This window comes from Mustela lutreola, chromosome 2, assembly GCF_030435805.1.
Source record: "Mustela lutreola isolate mMusLut2 chromosome 2, mMusLut2.pri, whole genome shotgun sequence".
Taxonomy (NCBI): domain Eukaryota; kingdom Metazoa; phylum Chordata; class Mammalia; order Carnivora; family Mustelidae; genus Mustela; species Mustela lutreola.
Window position 1 is genome coordinate 149,286,321 of NC_081291.1, and position 18,307 is coordinate 149,304,627.

Here is an 18,307-nt window from a genome sequence, read left to right on the forward strand (position 1 = left end):
CAATTTAGGTAGGATGAGGTCCGATAAATCCATGGTAAACTGAAAATACCCACGCTGAAAATGCATTTAATACCGAACATCATAGTTCAGCCTAGCCTATCCAAAATGTGCTCAGAACACTTACATTAACCTACAGTGGGGCAAAATCATCTAACACAAAGCCTGTTTTATAACAACGTGTTGAATATTTCAAGTAATTTATTGACCACGCTGCTGAAAGTGAAAGACAATTGTTATATGGTTACAGAATGGCTGTAAGTGTAAGTTGTTTACCCTTCTGGTGGGAGGGCTGCCCAGCATCAAGAGTATGGCACGGCAAACCACTACCCTGGGAAAAGGTCAAAATTCAAAATTCCAAGTAAAGTTTGAATGTACATCCCTTTTGCACCATCCTAAAGTGGAAAAATCGTTAAGTCCAACCACTGTTAAGTCCAGACTGTCTGTTGCCTCATTTGCCTTATTTCACAAACTTCTGTTTGAATCAAATGGCATTGGGTAGGGGCTTTGTGAAACGTGACTTACCTTACAGCCGCTTTCCCCTTCCCCCCAGTAGAGAGGGGACAAGGGAGGGAGGAACTGAATTGCTCCGAAGGCCAAGGCCGCCTCCCACTTCCCCGCAGCGTCTTGCCAAGCTACATCTAGGGACTGGGGGTCTCCACCCCTCTCCTAGATCCAGCCGGTGGGAGGGTGGGTGGTTTTTTCCGGGTCACTGGCGCACCCTCTCTACTCCCAGCCACCTGCTCGTGTTCCATCCCGGCTCCAGGCTCTCTGGAGGGCGTCAGGGACATTCCAATCCTCCCACAACCCGCGCGGATGTCGCGGGGGAGGGGGGCGCGATTGCTCTCCCTTTCCAGTACCCAGCTTTGACCAGGTTTCTTCTCAATTTCTAGTGACCCGAGTCACGCAAGGAGACTAAGCACTGATCAATGGTTTCAAGGCTGTTTGTTTACAACGCACCCACTGGCAAAGCCGCAGCTCGAGTGACAGAGGCACTTTTTGGGCACCGTCTGCGCTCTAGCAGACAACTGCAAGCCAAACAGCCAAGATGCCTCCTCGCCAGACCAAATATGGTCACAAGCGCTAAGAAGCCTCCCGTGGAAAGGCTGGCCTTGCCTCCCCGCGCCAGGGCGGACCCGAACCCGCCCTCAGGCAGAACCTCGGATCAGCGCTGCGCTCTGGGCGCTCCGAGCCTCGACGCCAAGCACGAAGGAAGGGCCCGGCAGCCAGGACCGGCCCTCCCTCGGTCTGGGCCGCTCGCTCGCGTGCCCTCCGCCACCCCCAGCCCTAGTTTCGGTCTACAAGCCCTTGATTCAACAAGCGCAGCCACTTTCCCTTTGATCCCGCCCTGAGTCCGCGGTAAACTCGAAGGAATGCAGGTCTAGGACTCCGCGGGAAAGGTCTGCGCGGCCGGGAGGAGTGGATGGGGGGCACTCGTCCCCTCTCACCCAGCGAAGTACCTATCACGCCCAGGGTTTTCTGGAGCCCGGGTGGGGGAGGAGGAGGACGCGGAGGAGGAGGAAGGGGAGGGACGAGCGGGGGCAGGCAGGCTCAGGACTAGAAGGTCATGCATAATTCAACAGCTCAACTTTCGGGCCCGCCTCTTTTCTGGGAGTGGGAGTTCGCTCCAAACTTTGTTTATGGGACAGTCCGGGAGTCGCGGCGGCCGCACTGTCTGCTTCTCCTCCGCCTCCTTCTCGCGGAGCGCGAACGCCTGAGGCCAGTTCGGGGGATGTGAGAGCTGAAGCCCCTCGGCTGCCAGGCATCAAGTCGGGATTTGCCAGCCGGGCCCCGGCTACAAGCCCGCAAGCTCGGGTCGCACCCGAGCGACTGGGGCCGGACGACGACCGCCGCACGGCCAGACTCGGCTTCGCTGCGCGCCCAGGTAGAGCCCGCTGGAGCGCGCCGGCTCACCCCGTTCCACCCCTGGGCGCCTAGGATCCTCGGGCTTCCGGAGTCTCGATGCCGTGGAGCTGGCTCGGGTTGAGACTTTGGGGGGCTGCCTGCCCGGGAAAGTTGCGATCTGTCCTTCGCCACCAACAGTTCGGCACCCTCCCGAGTGTGGTTACTCCCCCCTCCCCACCCCCGCCCTTCCTTCTCGTCCTCCTCCCGGCAACTTAACTTGCTTCGAGAAAGTTGCATAATTCTCCAGGCCGGGAGGGACCCCTCCCCCATCCGGCCGGCCTTACCGCTGAGTGTCTGGGATCCTGAGGCGGACACCTATCACTCTCCTCTTTTTCTTTTGTTTCTCTCTGTCCCCGGACCCCCTCCTCCGACTTTATTAAATAAAAGGCTGATCTGACCTCCTTTCTCTTCGCAGAAGATGAATCCGGCTTCGGTGCCCCCTCCGCTCCCGCCACCCGGGCAGCAAGTGATCCACGTCACGCAGGACCTAGACACCGACCTCGAAGCCCTCTTCAACTCGGTCATGAACCCCAAGCCCAGCTCGTGGCGGAAGAAGATCCTGCCGGAGTCGTTTTTCAAGGAGCCTGATTCTGGCTCACACTCGCGCCAGTCGAGCACCGACTCGTCCGGCGGACACCCTGGGCCCCGGCTGGCCAGCGGCGCCCAGCACGTCCGCTCACACTCGTCGCCCGCGTCCCTGCAGCTGGGCACCGGCGCGGGTGCTGCAGGCAGTCCAGCGCAGCAGCATGCGCACCTCCGCCAGCAGTCCTACGATGTGACCGACGAGCTGCCACTGCCCCCCGGCTGGGAGATGACCTTCACGGCCACTGGCCAGAGGTACTTCCTCAAGTAAGTGAGTCCGAAGTCAGGGGGGCACAGTCCCGGTGCCCAGGGTGCGCATGCTTGTTGGGATGCGTGCATGCGCGCGTGTGTGTCCTTCCACGTTTCTTTCCAAAGGATCTGGGAAGCTGGAAGTAGGGAGTGCGTCTCTGGGTGTTGGAATGGTAAAGGATAAGAAGAGCCTTTGGTGAGGTTCTTCCAGGGTCGAGGAAATCCCAAGAGATTGGGGATCTGGGAAACACGTAGAGGTAGGAGGGGGGGAAAAAGTAGCTTTGCAGTGATTCTCATAAAACACATAGCTGACTTTGTCCAGAATCTGGAATAGTGGTACAGATTTCTGGGCACAAACCCTTACCCTCTTACCTGTTGACTCCAAGACAGATGCCCCAGAGCTTGGTCCATTGGGATATGACACAGAGGTAAATTCTAGAACATTTTTGAGCATGGGAAGAAGAGGGACTCTTGGGAGTGTCTGCAGTCTCTCTATTCTTGGGAAAAGCAAGCTAGAAAAGTGAACACTGCCTAGTAGACCTTGCTGCTCCCAGCTGAATGATGTAATGACCACACAGCACAGTGATGTAATTAGCAACTCTATGCTGAAGTAGTTGCGGGCTGGAAAATCAATTGTGTGGAAATTGGGTCAGGAGTTTTATTATGTTGCACTTAGTAACCTAAAATACCAACGGATCAGGAACCTGTTTTGTTAATGATGCTTCCCTTTCACATTGTTAGAGTTTTCTTTTCTTTTTTTCTTTTTTTTTTTTTTTAAGATTTTATTTACTTATTTGACACAGAGATAGAGAGATCCCAAGCAGGCAGAGAGGCAGGCAGAGAGAGAGGGGGAAGCAGGCTCCCTGCTGAGCAGAAAGCCTGATGCGGGGCTCGATCCCAGGACCCTGGAATCATGACCTGAGCCGAAGGCAGAGGCTTTAACCCACTGAGCCACCCAGGTGCCCCTGTTAGAGTTTTCTTGATGTGATAATTTTTACATTAGACTGTACAGGAAAATATATTCACAGACATAAAGATTGTTTCAGTTGTGGTACCCTAAGATAATTATGTTCCAGAGGAGAAACCAAACTGGAACTTGAAATGGAACCAGTGAGGTCAAGGGTGGTCAGGCTGTTGATGGCCTGGTGGAGGTTGTGCCAGCTGGACCTCTTGGTTCCAGATTGCCTGCACTGGGGGGCCGTTCACTGCCATGGAGAGAAACTCCTCTTCTTAGAACCTGCCTTAGACTTAATCTTAAAGTTGAAATTGCTTTGATGCAGAGGCCTTAGTTTAAAACTTCTGCTGAGACATTATGTGCTCTTTTAAAAATGCAGTCCGGCCTTTCTTTGTCACTAATACTTGACTGCTGTCAGTTGGATCTCGCAGCAACTATGTATAAGGGACGAGGTTTGCTGTAGCCAACTCTTCGCCTCATACTGGTAACCAGTAATTCCTTCCCCATCCCAGTGCTGTTGAGATCTTGTGCAAGGAGGAGTTCTTTATTTTGTTTCCGGGGTTGGTGTGATGCTGAGAAGCTTTGTCCTGAAAGAGACTTGATAGTTATTCTACAGCTGGCCTTCCCCCAGGCTTTGAGTGTTAGTGTGGACATGTACTCAATACTTCAGCTTCTAAATGGCTGGTGGAATTCAAGTACGTAATGTAATAACATGACATTTTTCTAAAAGTGATGCTGTTCTGAAGGATGACATTAGTTTCTGTGGTACATAAAAGCTCCAAAATAATCTTATATTAAGTTTACTTAGGTAAATGTGGTTTTGAATATTTATTGTGGCCGTTATGGAAATGGACTTAGTAATAAATGCACATAGAAAATGGTCCAGTAATTTACAGTAATTTAGGAGGATCTTTTTTGGTCCCAAATGACTTTTAAACTGCGCTTATGAATATACACACACACAAATGTATGATATATGATCAGTATACCTGTGGTTATAAAAAACATGAAATAAGAACTAGGCTTGCCTAATATCAGAGGAAAGCTAGGAGAAGAAGGGCCCCTCCCCCAAAAGCAAAAAAAAAAATTACCTTTTATGCATAATGACTGAATGATTGAAACTAGGGCAAAAATGGAAGTTAGCTTTGGGTTTAGAGAAAGTTGCTCAGATTCATGTGTCCCATCCCCCCAATGACAACCACTCTGCAGGTCCAAAGCTAAGTACATCTTTATTCACTTTGGATAGCCAGTGAAATCCACAGCTGAAACAATGTAGGTAGTAAGCTAGTTTGATTTGATGCAGCCCTGGGAAACTTTCTGGACAAGGAGCTAAGGCATTTAAGAAATAAAGTCATTGTGACTATTGTTCAAGACAAGCAATCTGCCAGGAGTTCTCGGAGTTTTTTGGGGGGCTTTGTTTAAAGCTGGAGTAAGTTAACCCACTTTTTTTTTTTTTTTTTAAGATTTTATTTATTTATTTGACAGAGATAGAGATCACAAGTAGGCAGAGAGCCAGGCCGAGAGAGAGGGGGAAGCAGGCTCCCTGCTGAGCAGAGGGCCTGATGTTGGCTCAATCCCAGGTCTCTGAGATCATGACCTGAGTTGAAGGCAGACGTTTAACCCACTGACCCACCCAGGCACCCCAAAGTTGGAGTAAGTTAAATGTGGTATGTCACACTTTGTTACACAGCCTCCAAAGGCAACATATTTTGATGGATTAAATAGAAGCTTGAAAAATGGTGGCAGCTGACCCTCAGTTAATCATAAAATCTATTTTGCTCTAGCATCTGTGAAGTGGGAATAGCAGTAGCATCCTATCGTTGATTCTGTCAGTCAAGGCTTTTATAAATGTAGGTGTTTGGGCTCCTAGACACCTGGCACACTGACTTTGACCACTGATCACATTAAAGATTTAAAAAAAAAAATTCTGGGGGCACCTAGGTGGCTCAGTGGCTTAAGCCGCTGCCTTCGCTCAGGTCATGGTCTCAGGGTCCTGGGATCGAGTCCTGCATCGGGCTCTCTGCTCAGCAGGGAGCCTGCTTCCTCCTCTCTCTGTGCCTGCCTCTCTGCCTACTTGTGATCTCTCTCTGTCAAATAAATAAATAAATAAATAAATCTTAAAAAAAATTCTGGTTACAAATGGGATACATGTTTATTACACATGAACCAGAAAACAAAATTGTAATGAGGAACACAGTTTGGCTTCAGTAGGACTTTATATTCTTACAGAAAAATATTATTTGAGTAACATTGTATAAGAAAAAACATTTTATCCTCTTTTCTTTTTTCTTCTTCTTCTTCTTCTTCTTTTTTTTTTTTTTTTGAAGATTTTATTGAGAAAACAAGTAGGCAGAGGGGCAGAGGGAGAGGGAGAAGCAGACTCCTTGCTGAACAGGGAGCCTGATGCGTGAGTCTATGCTAGGACCCCGTAATCATGATCTGAGCCAAAGGCAGACACTTAACCAACTGAACCATCCAGGCACTCCTTATCTCCACTCTTAAATATAATTTCAGTGATAACATTTGCTTGCCCCTCCCAATTTTTAGTAATAATTTTAGTGTTTTCTCTTTTCTGAAAAGTGCCATAGAAAATTATTTTTGTCAAAGTGATCTATGCACTAACAAATCCAGTAGTACAGAAGGACTTTTGTTGAAAAACAATGGTTTCCTTCACCTCCTCAAGGCTCACAGAGGGAGCCTAGTAGGTTTTATTTTAACTGTTTCTGTATTTAATTCTTTGATTGTTACTTCCTTAACCCTAGTATGCTCTTATCACCATTTTTTGATTTATCAATTTTTAACTTCTAATTGAAAATGAGAGTGTAGCTCCTTGAACTGTTTTTTTTTTTTTTATAATCTCCCCCAATTTTGGTATTTATATTATTTTTAGTTTGTCTGTTAGATCACCTTTGTTATTCTTTGTCAACTTTGACAGTATTTCTTAACTACCCTTTTGTAAGTGAAGGTGGTTTGGGGCATCCCTAGAATTCTTGCTCTTTTTGAATGACACGTTAATGGTCCAAAGCCAGGAACCCATAACCAGCAAGTTTTGTGTTTTGCTTTTAACTTGACCTACTTATTCATAAATTATTATTAAAGTTGAAAATCTAGAGACAACATTTACATTATTACATTTCTATAACTATAATTAGTTCATTTTTATATTAAGATTAAAGTTTAGACTTGTTAGTTTCCATCTGGTGTCAGGACTCCTGGTCAATCAAAGGAGGATATATCTGGCACCAAAGTTGAATGGGTTCTTTCTTTCCATCAAACCCTTTCTTTGTTTGTTTAAAAAATTTTTATTTTAGTGATAGCAAGTGTGCAAGTGGGGTGGGGAGTGAAGCTGAGGAAGGGTGAGAGGATCTCAACCCAACTCAGCATGGAGCCTGATGCATCTCCATCCCAAGACCCTGAGATCAGGACCTGAGCTGCCTGAGCCATCCAGGAACCCCTGAGACTCTTAACCAGTTGTTTAAATTTGTGTCACCTTTGAGTTTCTTCATAATTGGATCTTGACTCTCTGAAACATTTTTTCAAGTATTTCTAATTGCTTTTTATTTGTTCATGTATTACTTGCCTCTCAAAATTTTTTAGGCTCTAAATTCCATCAGTTCTATTAAGTCTCATTTCCCTAAGCTTTTATGCCCAGACGTCTTTATCTTTTTGTGCCATTCTGGATTCTGATTGTTCTCTAGGTGTCCAAGAGAGTTGTCATCCTGGCATTTCTCTTTTCTCCCCTCCATGGCTGGAAGTAGCATTTCCTTTTCTCATGTCTTCCTCTTTTTTGGTTTATGCCCTCATTTTGCTGGAGTACATGCTTGAGTAACTTCTTCTTCTTGTTCTTTTTTTTTTCTTTCTTTCTTTTTTTTTTTTTTTTTTAAGATTTATTTATTTAAGAGAGAAAATGAGTGGGGGTGAGAGGCAGAGGGAGAGGGAGAAGCAGACTCCTCACTGAGCAGGAAGCCCTATATGGGACTCGATTCCAGGACCCTGGGATCATGACCTGAGTGGAAGGCAGATGCTTAACTGGCTGAGCCACCCAGGCGCCCATGCTTGAGTAACTTAATAAGAATTGTTTGTGGGAGGTAAAATATTCAGATACTTTTTAATTTCAAAATATTTATTTTAAAAGTTGTTTTAAATTTATTTTCTTAAAAAAAAAGAACTGACTGTGTTTTGGTTTTTTTTCCTGTTTACTTTTGGATGGCAATGTAATGTAGTTGATTTCATGAAGGGCCTTTTGTCCTTAAAAAATATTGCCAGCTGCCTCAGTTTCCTTGTCGTAAAATATGTATTAATAAGAGTAATAACCTACTTCAGGATATTTTGAAACGATATTTTTGAAGCAATAACATATTTGAAGAATCTGGCTCATAGCCGACTTTCAATACAAGTTCATTCTTGCCTCCGGTTGAGTCTCTGTCCACACACATATGTTCTCTACCTGGCCAAAATCAGATGCAGAAACCTTGGCAGTAGGATAAAAGCTGGTTGTGACTCTTAGTTACAGTTATGGCTCTGAATGACAACCTGGATCTGGAATTGAAAGTCAGCTTTTTAAATATAAAATAAAGACGATTTTCCAGTTAAAAAACCTGAATAGGATTGTCCACTGTGGGTGCCCTTAACTTCAGCATCTTGGGCAGAGAATATGGCATCCCTTCTAAAGACAGTGTACTTTTTTTGTTTGTTTGTTTGTTTTTTTAAAATCTGGCTCATGGCTACTGGTTGGGCCAATTTTATGAGTAGGGTGTAGGGTGGAGGGGAGGGATCAAGAAGTAGAGAGAGAAGAGGAGGCAGGGGTAAGTGACATCGACATCTGCTGATGACCAGACAAGGCAGGGAGCTGAGTCAGTGTTTTCTAGAGAGACAACCCCAGAACCACCTGTGGAGCACACTCCTGTCACGTGTGTATGTGTGTGTGTGAACCTTTTTTTCTTTTTTTCATAACCCTAGGTACTTTCACATTATATATATATATATATATATATATATATATATATATATATATTTGTGTGGGTATGTATATGCATATGTGTGTGTGTGTGTGTGTGTGTATATATATATATATATATTTAACCCTCACAGTGACCCTCTGAATAGGTACACACTATTATCTCATACTATTCTTGAGGAAACTGAGGCTCCCTGAAGTTGAGTAAGTGGCCCAGGGTCATGTATCAGGTGAGTGGCAGGGATGGGATTAGAATAATGTGATCCTAAAACCTGTACTCCTGCCCCTGCGCCATGATGCCTCATGCCAATTACGTGCCCATAATTAGGTCCTGTAATTAGGTCTCCTTGGTGACCAGATAACTCTGGAGTGGTGGATGGAGCATTGGAGTCTGCTTCTGAACGCCCTCTGGGTGGTCAAATGTGGAGCTCTTGGTGCTGGAGAGAGAGAGGGGATGAGAAAAACAAATAAACCAGAAATGGATGGTATATCCACAGTGCCTATTTACATTTTATTCTTATCAAGGTCTTCACCTTTAATAAATGTGTATCATTTTATAGGGAGCACAGATGGGACAGGGAAGGCGGGTGACCTCATGGATGTCAGGATCAGGGACACTGAGGAGGGCTTGTGAAGAAGGTTACTTAAATAATGTTAGTAAAGTAGTTTCTAGGGGGAAAAAAAAAGAGCTGGCTTGCTTCTTATTGCCTTTATCATCGCAGAGATTGATGAGAAATAAATTGCTGTAGAGGTTTGAGGCGGTATGAAGGCTTGGTTTTTGTTTGTTGACTAGTTAGGACTTACAGGAATTACAGCCTTATATATCATTCTCTCCTTTCTCTTCCTTCTTCAGTTGTGTATTTAATCACAGGAGAGGGTGATAGAAGTCAAAGAATCAACCAATCCCAGGGGCATCTGGGTGGCTCAGTCAGATAAGCGTCTGCCTTCCTCTCGGGTCATGATCCTCACATCCAGGGATAAGGATTGCACTGGGCTCCATGCTCAGTGGGAAATCTGCTTCTCCCTCTGCTGTTTTCCCTGCTTATGCGCTCTTTCTTTCTCTCAAATGAGTAACTAAAATCTTAAAAAAAAAAAAAAAAAAAAAGAATCAACCAGTCTACGGGATGGTTTTCTTTTCTTTCTTTCTTTTTTTTGTTTTAAGATTTTATTTTTTTATTTGACAGAGAGAGATCACAAGTGGGCAGAGAGGCAGGCAGAGAGAGAGAGAGAGAGAGAGAGGAGGAAGCAGGCTCCCCGCTGAGCAGAGAGCCCAACGCGGGGCTCGATCCCAGGTCCCCGAAATCATGACCCGAGCCAAAGGCAGAGGCCCAACCCACTGAGCCACCCAGGCGCCCCATAGGGATGGTTTTCTTTTTGAAAGGTGGTTTGAAAGACGGAGCACTGAAGTAATTAGCTTATTAATGAAAGGCCGATTCTGAGAGGGTGGCCTTTTCACTGAGGGGGACTGTGCATGTTTAGTGCATTGAAATAATCAGGAGAGCCGTGTTCTCCAACTGTATTCTTTGGCCCCAGTCCATTCAGATGCTTTGTGAACATGGGGTTTCTGGACCAGGAACTTTGGGATATGTTGCATGCTCTATCCCATTCTTGGAATTTCATAATATACATTAAGGACTCCAAAGTCATCAGAAAAACTAGTTTATTTTTGTTTAAGCCAGTATTTCACAAGCTCATGTGATTTGAACATTTTTATTCCAACTATCATTGGTTGCCATCCTCTCAGGAATGCTTCACAGATCTTACTTTGGGAAACCTTTTCTGTGCCTTTTGTTATTTTTATATTGAGATTTTTATATTTGAGTCAAGTTACAGATTTTTTTTTCTTTCCAGTGTGCTTTGTGGATACATAGCATATTTTCATCTATATCTCTTGATTTAATCGTTAATTATTAGTGCTTGGAAATAAAAAGTCCTGTATGTCAGACAAGTGGGATATAACACAAGAAAACCAACAATTACAATACCTTGTGATAGATAATAGTGTAGTCCTGATTTTACTTTCAAAGGTGTGTGTGTGTCTGTGTGTGTGTATGTGCTAGAAGGATAGATACCAAAATGTTTTCAGTGGTCATTTTTGAAATTCTGGATGATTTTTCTTGTTTACTTTCTGCCTTTCTTTATATTCCAGATGTCCTATAATAAACATATGTTTCTTTTCTTTTCTTTTTTTGAGATCTTATTTGTTTATTTGACAGAGTGAGAGAGTACAAGCAGGGGGCCGGTAAAGGGAGAGGGAGAAGCAGACTCCCCACTGAGCAGGGAGCCCCATGCAGGGCTCGATCCCTGGACCCCCCGGGATCATAACCTGAGCTGAAGGCAGGCATTCAACCATATGAGCCACCCAGGCGCCCCATATATTTCTTTTTAAATTGGAGGGTGGGGTAGTTACAAAAACTGTAGAAGAAAGAAGACAAGGATGTAAAGATGCAGTCGTAGGGGGGACCCTTGGCTGGCTCAGTCAATGGAGCTTGTGAGTCCTGAGCTCAGGGTTGTGAGTCTGAGCCCCACATGAGGTGTAGAGATTACTTAAAAATAAAAATCTTAAAAACAAAAAAAAGATGGAGTTGTAGATTTGGGTAGGTGTGGCAGGGTGTGGGGAAATCTCTCAGCCGTAGCCCAGTAACCGGAGCGTGGAGCTTACGGTACTAAATGGATGCTTTTTGGGAACTGCTTTTGTTTTTCTCGTTTTGGGTTATTTTCTTTAGGAATGAACTGACACAGTAATAACTAAACTCTTAATCCAGAATTCTCCATTCAAGTCGCCTCAGGATAAGAAGTAGGATTATGGCAGATCCTTAGGTCACACGGATTTCCTTCAGCGTCGTCTTTATATGCATGCCCTACTTCCTGGACTTCTGATGTTCCATCCAGGTACAGCAGAGGATAAATACGAAAGGAAGAAATGATACTCATTTGCATTTGCTTGGCCCTAGTTAGGTGAAGTGAAATCAGGAAATCTGTGTAAAGTACTTAGTGCTGTGGCTGGCACAGTAAGTACTGCTAATAGTTTGCTTATTGCTGGGACTGTTCCCAGTTGAGATGGCAGTGGTGGGGACATGTGTGCTATCTCCCAAGTCCCGAGACCTTTTCCTTCATACCACCATAAGGATCGTTAGCTGTTTGAGCATCGACAACAAGAAATCACTGCATTAGTCTCATGTGCTAACACTGGGCCGTGTGCTGTGAGGGGAGAGACTGCAGCAGGTTTCCCTGACCTCAGGCAGCTGACGGTCTAGCTGGGGAGACAAGGAGAGCACAGACGAAATCAGGCGAAATATCTGCGTCCAGACCTTCTGGGGCCATAGAGCCTAGAGCAGCTGCTCACTGTGTGTTGGAAGCTCTTGGGAGGAGTGTCACAATAAGGCAGTCGTTTCTGTTATGGTTACGCGTCTGAACTTTGCAGCCGTGCTGAACGTCTCTTAGTTCTCCCATTGGCTGTCCTCCTGCTGGCCCCAAGAACTTGGCACAGTTTGTTACCTGTGCCTGGAACATTATTTTCCTGCTTCTTGCCTGGCTAACTCCTGAGCTCGTTTGAGGCAGCTGCTTCGATGCCATCCTGCATCAAGGTTTTCCCTACAGGAGGTTTTCCCTGACTCACAGCCCCCGCAGGAGTGTGGATGCTCCTGCTGCTGGTCTCCCATGGCCCCCCAGCTATAGCACTGCTGCCAGATTTCTGTTGCTTTATTTCTCTTTTTCACTATACTATCACCTCCCTGAGAGTAAGATTGGTACTTGTCTTGCTCTATATTAATTAAGTTCAGCATAGTGCCTGGCAAAGAAGCGGATGCACGATAAGGAAGGAATCCTCTAAGACTTTCTGGTGGCCCTCTGCATTGGGAGCTCATGCACTAGAATTCCTCATCGGAACCTGCCGTGCTCAGGAATGGAGTTCCATTGTGTCTGTGCCTCTTGGATTGTAAGCTTAGAATCATAGGTCCAGGGGTGCCTGGGTGGCTCAGTGGGTTAAGCCTCTGCCTTCGGCTCAGGTCATGATCCCAGGGTCCTGAGATGGAGCCGCACATTGGGCTTCTTGCTCGGTGGGGAGTTTGCTTCTCCCTCTGCCTGCCTGCCTCTCCCTGCTTGTGCTCTCTCTCTCTCTCTCTAATAAATAAATAAACTTTAAAGAAAAAAAAAAAAAAAGAAACATCTCCACATACTGTGATGCAGTGGGGAAGATGGATAGGGGATGTAGGTGTTCAGAGAAGCCTTTGTAAAGCTAGTTGACATACACGGAGTCTTGAAAAATGGGAGGAATGTGGGTAGGTGAGCAAGGAGGCCTTCTAGGAAGGAGGGGGCAGGAAGACAAGTTCAGAGAAAGAAGTGCTCAGGATGTGTTTTTGAGGCCAAGTAAAGTCTGGCTTATCTTGGGTCGAAAGTTTAGTGACGGTTGGTGGATGACTGTGTGTCCTACTGAGGCTCCAGAACCTCAGCTAGAACGTGCCCAGTGACCTTCTGCTAGTCAGTGTCAATTTTCTCATCCCCTCATTTTGAGATACACCAGTCCCAGCTTTATCTGAATGTGGCACAAGACCTCGCCATTGTCTCTGATGTCGAGGTCTTCCTAGTTATTTAAGGAACTAAGGATACTGATTTAAAAGAGTTTGAAATGATAGAACCTTTCATAGCAATTCACTCACCCATCTGTCCCTCCGTAGATCTCTCTGTCTGTCATAGATTTGATTTAGCATGTGCTATTCCACAATATTGGGTGGTCTTTGCTTTCCAAGTTAGTAGGATATCAGGCTACTCCACTGAGTCTGCCATTTCTGCTTATAAATGAATAGCTTGTGGTCCGGCTGTTGCCAGAATCCTTTCTTGTGGTTTTGGATGGTTTCTCAGTTTCTCTGAGACAGATCAGCTGGCAAAGGCAAAATGGAGAGTCCAGAAGCAGAGTTATGCCACCGAAGCCCACCGGGGCTGTGCCCCCCGAGGATGCCAGGCTGAGCAGTTAGGGGCCTCCCTCTCAAGCACATCCTTTCTGAACTCTTAGTGAAGACTCTTGAGAGCCTTTTCATACAAACTCACAATGCTGAATCATGGGTTAATGTTTTCAGATAACCTATTCATTTATTTAAAGATTTTATTTATGTATTAGAGAGGGAGGATGAGAGAGGGGGAGGGTCAGAGGGAGGAGTAGACTCCCCACCAAGGGGGGAGCCTGATGTGGGACTTGATCCAGGAATTCCAGGATCATGACCTGAGCCCAGGGCAGTCATGATTCTGGGATCATAACTTGAGCTGAAGGCAGACCCTTAACTGAGCAAGCCACTCAGGCACCCCCTCTCTTTTTAATTATAAAAATAATACATGCCCAAACACTACTGGAGGAATGGAAATGGAAAAATAAGTTCTTCTGATCTTCCTTGGATCCCTAGTTTTAGAGAACCACTGTTAACACTTTATCCAGAGATGTGCTACAGGAACAGCCCTATCTAATTAATTACCTATCTAGCTTGTCTGTTGCCTGATTTATCTGTCATCTGCTATCCCCACTGTTAATCATTATATCCACCCTTCTACGAGGGAGATGCACGGTCTGGTAGGTGCACGCAGACCAGTTACATGGGTGCCCTGCTGTTCAGAATGAATGACATTGCATTGTGAAGTGCTTGACCCAGTCTCTCTGTGCGACTCAAAGTGTGGTCTCTAAACAGAGACGAGTGTGCAGATGTATGTCACCCATCCATGATGGACAAGATGCATAGGTCAGAAATGTTTAGAGACTTGTATATAGAATGATGGGGCATGTAAGGATGGGACCAGTGGGATTGTCTCATGGAACACGGTCATCTGGGTGTTGCAGAGCTGTGTGATGAATCATGTGTGGCCCGGGCTATGTACAAGGCACCTACAGTGGGACCACATACTGGCCTTGACAGATTGAAACTAGAAGAACACTGATCTCTTTCCACAGATAGTTTGAGACGCGGATACGTTTCTTTTAACTCTTCTCTTCTTTTCCTTCCCTTCCCTTCCCTTTTCATCCCGTCCATCCATCCATTTACCTACACATCATTCCATTTTTCCACCCATCCTTACAACTGCCTTCTATGTATCAACCAACCAATTTATTATACCTCTGGTTAACTTAACCAAAATGATCAATCTAAGAGAGTGAGTATTGAATCTTAATATGAAAACAAGTTCTATGGCCCAAAGGATGATTATCATCTATTTTTTGGTACATAATATATTTTATGTCTTTGTATATATTTTATGTCTTTGTGGTCCTTATGCTCATTGTTTTAAAAATACGCTTTGGCGCACTTCAGTTCTGAACACTGTAGATAATCCCAAATCCTCTTCTGTCTTGTGAGTAATCTACCTAGAAGCACTATCAGCTACAGATTCAGTGCAAAGCATGGGGACTGGACAAAGAGACACATGCTGGATTATTTAGTAAAAATGTATATTCCTTTGGGGTGGCTTTTCTGCAAACATTGTCATATTGAATATTTGTCTTTCTCTCAATTTGTTCATGAAAAACAGTTGATGGCCCAGGGTTCAGAGGTTGAGGTTGCCATTGAAAACCTATCAAAAAGTAGAAAGTGCAAGCAAATGATAAATGTAATTAAAGTGAACAGGCATAACTCTTATTGACTTGATTTTACTTCTAGATTTATTTTTTAAAACTGGCTGCTTTAAAAGAAAAAAAATCTATTTGAGAGAGTAGGAGCAAGGGGAGGGGCAGAGGGACAAGCAGATTCCCCACTGACACAGAATTGGCTGCTCAACCGACTGAGCCCCTAAAAGCTGGCTTTTTTTTTTTTTTTAAGATTTTATTTATTTATTTGACAGAGAGGGAACACAAGCAAGGGGAGTTGGAGAGGGAGAAAGCAGGTAGGATCCTGCTGAGCAGGGAGCCTGATGCAGGGCTCGATCCCAGGACCCCAGGGATCATGACCTGATCCAAAGGCAGACACTTAACGACTGAGCCACCCAGGCGCCCCGTGTTGGCTTCTTAAAAAATAAAAAATAAGCAGAACTGAAGGATATAAAGTAAAAATAAAAGTACTCTACCCACTAGTTCTAGTCCTCACATGGAACCACTACTCACAATTGCTTGTGTATCTTCCAGGGATTTTATTGTGCATTACATGATTCATTTATAATGGCATCGGTTGGTGGTTTTGGCATTGTGGGAAGCAGAGCGTGGGTGGTCTTTGTTCCTTGCTGACCCTCACACAACCTAAGGACTGAGTATAGATCTGGATGACATTACAGAGGGCTGGATGTGATGCCTGATGGCGAGGTCTCAGGCTGAAAAGCTCTGTTGGCATAACTGTCACTCAGAGACTGGGATTTAGCTTTGTGGTTCAGGAAGTTGATGTCCTTGGTGCTCTAAACTGATCAGGTTTTAAAGTCTTTCTGCTTCAGGCCATACTGGAATGAAATGGGGGGATAGACATTCTAGCAGCAAGATCAGTGACTTGAATAATCTCCCACTCTGGGATGAAGGTACTCATAAGAGTGACTTAACCGCTGGGAAATTGCTTTGGTGGTTTTAGCAAAGGGAAGAAATGAAACCATGTAAGGGATGTTATGGAAGTAATTTGACAGGTTTTGGCGATGGATTAAATATGGGGAGTGAAGAAAAGAGGTGAGAAGGAAGATTGGCAAGACGCTGGCTGTCCATGGCACCAATAGAGTTGTTTCTAATTGTGACAAGAAGGAAGGAAGTTTAGAGGAGGGTGAGAAGATTTCTAACATGTTGACTATATATTTTACATAGGATAGAAGATGTGTTTTTAAGGTTTACTAAGTTTTGTCAGTTAACTGTTCACTCAGTGAACAACCAGTACTTGTAAGCAGTCATTAATAAATGGTTACATGAGGGTAACTTAAAGACAGACTTACTGGAAAATTAAATTTTCTGCACTGTTAACTGGAATCAAGGTTCTGTTTATTCTGCACAAGACTTGCATTGAAAAATAAGATACTATATTTTGTTTGTATATATATTTAGTGTTTTGGAGAATTTCAAGAACCGCTAAACTAAATTTACTCAATTTAGAACATTAAATACCATGTACTTCATAGTTCGAGACTGTTCAGTCAAATAGTGCAGAGTACTATTCTATCTAGATGTGTGTTTTTTTAAAGGCACATGGAGGGACGCCTGGGTGGCTCAGTCAGTTATGGATCTGCCTTCAGCTTGGGTCCTGATCTCAGGGTCCTGGAATTGGGCCCCACATTGGGATCCTTGCTCAGTGGGGAGCCTGCTTCTCCCTCTGCCTGCTGCTCCCCCTGCTTTTGCTCTGTCTCTCTGATAAATAAATAAATAAATAAAAATCTTCTTAAAAAAGAAGTAAAATCACATGGAATGGTTTTTTAAATACTAAAAAGTGGAGGGAGATTTGTTTAAACAAGTATTTCTTAAAGAAATATGTACATGATCCTGGAAATAATTTGTGGTAAGGAAGTACTATTACTCCAGTTGCATTTCTCAGACAATAGAGTGGTGAATCTGTGCTACCTCCTACTTTGTCAGTGAAGATGCTATTTACCCCTTACATTTTTGTATTGTGAGAGATTCTAAGAAATCTAATGTTCTTTATTGCAAGACATCCTTTTGTTAACAGATTTGTTTCTTTTAATGTTTTAGCTAAATTTGCATGCTTCCAGGATCGGTTTGCCTCTTACTTTATTTGACATTGTAGAAATATAGTTAATAAACAGTGCTTACTACACAGCTTAAAATAGGCTTTCTCATTTATATTCCAGACTTGATCAGTTAGCAAAACTTAATATACAGTTGAAATATTTCTGTGTATGATGAGAGTTTACAGTTTAAATTTTAGAACTTGTTTTGGATGTGATTATATGTACGAAAATCGTGTAACACTACGCTTATGCTAAGAACTGACATAACGGAATTACTGAAATAAATGTGTTGTGAGGGATGGAAAATATGGGGCAGATGTCTCGGTCATGATAAATTGTGAGTTTTTAAAACTCTTTCCAAAAAACAAATTATTTCTTTTAACCTGCAATCAAATTCCTTTACAAATAAAAGTTTTTGTATGCAAGCACCATTTCATTTTATTTTATGTAGTATGGCTAATACTGTTGTTGAAACAAGGATGTGCAGTGATAATTTTCTTCATATGTAAATTAAGTTAGACAGTTAAAATAAGGAGATTTTTTTAAAAGATTTTATTTATTTATTCGACAGAGAGAGATCACAAGTAGGCAGAGAGGCAGACAGAGAGAGAGAGGAGGAAGCAGGCTCCCTGCTGAGCAGAGAGCCTGATGCGGGACTCGATCCCAGGACCCTGAGATCATGACCTGAGCCGAAGGCAGCGGCTTAACCCACTGAGCCACCCAGGCGCCCCAATAAGGAGTATTTTGGTAGAGTATATACATACCTCACTGCCAGTGAAATTGCTTTCCTATGGTATATCCTTACCAGAAAAATCTGTAAATAAAAAAAAAAGACTTAAGAAAAAAAGAAAATTTCTACTACGTTGAGTTTGAGGTGAATTTAAGATATCCAAGGGAGATATTCTCTCTAATTCTATTATATGTTAATATTTATAATTTATATATATAAATAATATTTATTATTATTATTATTATATACATAATTATCCTAATTTAGGTGTGGATGAGATCCCAGAGAGAGAGGTTACAGATAGAGT

The 18,307-nt window shown here is 43.9% G+C and overlaps 1 protein-coding gene across 2 annotated transcripts in view; it reads left to right on the forward strand.

Annotated features, from left to right (window-relative positions):
- The first annotated feature begins 1,265 nt into the window (after window positions 1–1,265).
- WWTR1 (WW domain containing transcription regulator 1) overlaps window positions 1,266–18,307 on the forward strand; it is a 140,460-nt gene continuing 123,418 nt past the window's right edge. Inside the window, exons 1-2 of one of the 2 annotated variants that reach the window (XM_059163794.1) lie at window positions 1,266–1,397; window positions 2,318–2,751. In XM_059163794.1, coding sequence (XP_059019777.1) covers window positions 2,321–2,751 — 431 coding nt within the window. In that variant the 5' untranslated portion in view covers window positions 1,266–1,397; window positions 2,318–2,320. Of the gene's footprint in view, window positions 1,454–2,317; window positions 2,752–18,307 lie in introns of both variants that reach the window. The other variant, XM_059163793.1, reaches the window with a different exon arrangement.